Source organism: Sinocyclocheilus grahami, unplaced genomic scaffold (genome assembly GCF_001515645.1).
Source record: "Sinocyclocheilus grahami isolate Dianchi unplaced genomic scaffold, SAMN03320097.WGS_v1.1 scaffold1822.1, whole genome shotgun sequence".
NCBI lineage: Eukaryota > Metazoa > Chordata > Actinopteri > Cypriniformes > Cyprinidae > Sinocyclocheilus > Sinocyclocheilus grahami.
Window position 1 is genome coordinate 1 of NW_015507001.1, and position 3,490 is coordinate 3,490.

At 41.8% G+C, this 3,490-nt stretch overlaps 1 protein-coding gene across 2 annotated transcripts in view; it reads left to right on the plus strand.

The window, feature by feature from the left end:
* Positions 1-2,467: 2,467 nt before the first annotated feature.
* The window catches only part of LOC107572855 (gastrula zinc finger protein XlCGF7.1-like), a 6,168-nt gene continuing 5,145 nt past the window's right edge, over positions 2,468-3,490 (plus strand). For both annotated transcript variants that reach the window (XM_016259285.1, XM_016259286.1), the window contains exon 1: positions 2,468-2,503. In XM_016259285.1, coding sequence (XP_016114771.1) covers positions 2,500-2,503 — 4 coding nt within the window. In that variant the 5' untranslated portion in view covers positions 2,468-2,499. The remainder of the gene's footprint in view (positions 2,504-3,490) is intronic.

Sequence of the window (3,490 nt, forward strand, 5' to 3'; positions counted from 1 at the left end):
AAAGAGAATATATAGTGTGTTGGATTGGTCCAGACGCTACAATTCCTAACTTGATTTTTTGTTGTTAGACCCCTAGAGTCAAGCTATGCATTCACCTTCACTTCATCTTTGTTTCCAAATGCAATGACTTCAGTTTTCTCCTTGTTTAACTGAAGAATGTTCTGGCACATCCAACTGTTAATTTCATCAATGCATTGGCAGAGGGAGTCAATGGGGCTGTAGTCATTTGGAGATAAGGCTAGGTAAATCTGGGTATCATCAGCATAGCTGTGATAGGCAATTTGGTTCTTTCTCATTATTTGACGTAGTGGGAGCATATACAGGCTAAACAAGAGCAGTGCAAGAATTGAGCCTTGTGGGACTCAGCATGTCATAGACGTCCACTTAGACTTATGCTCTCCTATACTCACATAATAACCTCTCCCTTCTAAGTATGACCTGAACCATTTGATTACCATCCCAGAAAGCCCGACCCCGTTTTGGAAGATTTGTCAGTCTCTCAACAGTAGCAAAAAGTGTGCGAGTGTTGTTTAAGTTACTGTTTATAAGGTTTGAGAAGAAGGTCTATCTAGCTATGGCTAGTTCCACATTGAAAGCATGAAGGCTGTCTTTATAGATGCTATAGTGATTCTTCCACCACATCCGCTCAGATTTTCTGCATTGTCTTTTCGTACTCTCTACTGCTGTTGATTTTCTCCAAGGTGATTTTTGTCTGCCAGTCTTCTTATTGACTTTTACAGGAGCAATATCATCAATAACATTCTTAACTTTTGAGTTAATGGAATCAAGGAGAAGATCAACAGAGTCTGCAGAAATGCTTGGTGTTAAAGATATAGCCTCCATAAATAGCACACTAGTGTTTTCGGTAATGCATCTCTTTCTGACAGAGACAGATCTACAGTAGATTTAGTGGTAACAGAGATCAATATATCAAAGAAAATACAGAAGTGATCAGATGGTGCTACATCCTTGATTACAATGGATGAAATGTTTAGACGTCAACTGATGATTAAATCTAGATCTAGGTCTATAGTGTCCACGATTGTGTGTGGGTTCATGCACATGCTGAATAAGGTCAAAAGTGTTAAAAATAGTTATTTCTTTTGAAGTTGTGATTTCTGCATTATCTATGTGAATATTAAAATCCCCTGCAATGGCAAAACAGTCAAACTCTGAGGAAATCATTGATAACAGTTCTGTGACCTCTTCAACAAAGGCTGGAGAGTATTTTGGAGGCCTGTAAATAATGATAAACAAAATGTGTGGAGCACCTTTCAGCACAATCCCTAGATATTCAAAAGACAAGTACTGACCAAATGACACTTGCTTGCATTGATAGACATCTTTAAATAGAGCAGCTACACCTCCACCTCTCCTAACAGTCCTGCGGACACTCATGAAAGTGAAGTTAGGAGGGGCTGTTTCATTGAGAACTGTTGCACTGCAGCTGTCAGTAAAATCCAGGTTGTTTGTGGTTAAGTCATTGATCAGAAATGATTTATTTTTTAGTGGGCGAATGTTTAAAAATGCTAACTTGATGGCATTACTTTGTGTCTCAACAATTTTAGTTTGATGCATAATAGGCCACAGATTAGATGGGTCAGCCGTACGGCTTGAGAAGGCCTTAGACTTTCTATCACGTGATAAAACCGAAATGGAGAAAGCTAAAGGCACACTGGGTTCCCGCTTGTTATGTAAACATTTGTGAATGTTGCTGCTATCATAGCGGGGACCCGACACATATCACTGAGAGCTGTTATCAGTTGTTTTTGGTTCACCTACAGCAGATGGAGGGTTTGGGCCCTGGCATTGTGGCAGCGGCCGGAGACCTCTCACAGGAGGAGGACGACGAGCTGGGCCCACAGGCTTTGGTGGTTGGTGGCACCGGAAGCATTAGCTAGTGACAAAAGAAACCAAATCACTGTGACAATTAATTCAAAACCGTGAAAAAAGGAGACAGGACAACAGAAATTGAACTTAAACATTGCATTTCCCAGTAGGTGCCTCCTGGCATGGTAAACTAAAACCGTAGTGAAGGGAGGGGGATGCACTCTTTACAGTGGAGGGAAGAAGGGTAAGACTCTTGGTCATAAAAGTCCATGGAGGGGCCAGCAGTCGATGAGATAACCATGGAGCAGCTGGTGGAATAGCCCATGACAGAGCTGATGGAGGAAGGAGCCAGAGTGGAGGCTCAACAGTTTATCCAGGTGAAACCAAGGAATCGACTGACCAAAGTGGAGACCCAGGCAGAGCCAAAGACCGGGAAGATCAAGGCAGGTCCAGAACGACAAGAGAGCCCAGTTGAACCTGTAGGATGATGGACCTCAGTGGAGCCGATGGGCAAACAGACTACGGTGGAGCCAAGGAATCAATGCATCTAGGCCAAGCTGAGGACCAGGTGAAACCAATGGAAGGGAGAAGCCCGCAAACTGGATAGAACCAGCGAGGATAACGGGGCTTTGGATAACTTCCCATGATCGGGACACAGGAGGGGGTAGAATGGGTGAGTGGTCCATTCTAAGGTGTGTAAGTCCTTGACTGCTAGCTCTGTAACCACCAGATTTGGGAACTCGGGGACCAGAAGACTGAGGCGAAGGAGTTCTGGAAGTTCGGTAGTGGACTTTAGAGTTTCTGGGGAGGCTAGATTGATGAAAGCAGGGTCCTTCTCCACTTCACCAATGCTCTGGAAGGTAACAATCTATATTTAGAATCTGGGATACAAGAAGTACATATTTCTTGATACGAAAACTTGGGAAATGAGCAGCTGTGCCTACCTACTTCTAACTCGGATAAACTGTAGTAAAAGGTTTTGTTGCCTTTGCTCATGACCACTCTTCAAGCCCCAGTTAGCCCACTTTAGACCAAAGTATTCGGCAAGCTGAAAATCCTTGGCTGTTGGCCCCAAGAAAGCCCCAAGTAGGCACGATCAAGCCCCGGTAGTGATAGTGAAATCTCAACTGACCCTGGCACGCACTAGCACGCTGGCCTTTTGCCCGACAGTGGAAACATGGCTATTGGCATAATATACTGAACTCTGATGATAATGTTTCTCAGGGACAGCATATACTAGGAAAAAAGCAGAGGACCTAATACTGAGCCCTGTGGCACTCCATAATTGTGTTGGATAATACATCTATTTGTTTACACAATGTATCGGCAGTCAGATAGATTTGACCTAAGCCGTGCTAATGCTTATCAAGAAATAATACAAACCCGATTCCAAAAAAGTTGGGACACTGTACAAATTGTGAGTAAAAAAGGAATGGAATAATTTACAAATCTCATAAACTTATAATTTATTCACAATAGAATATAGATAACATATATCAAATGTTGAAAGACTCATGATTAGATGCCAAAAGAAGGTCTTGTATCACTTTTGAAGGGAGATAAAGAAAATCCCTTGTGTTTTTTATTTATATATATATATATATATATATATATATATATATATATATAATATATACACACACAAAATATCTCACAAAAG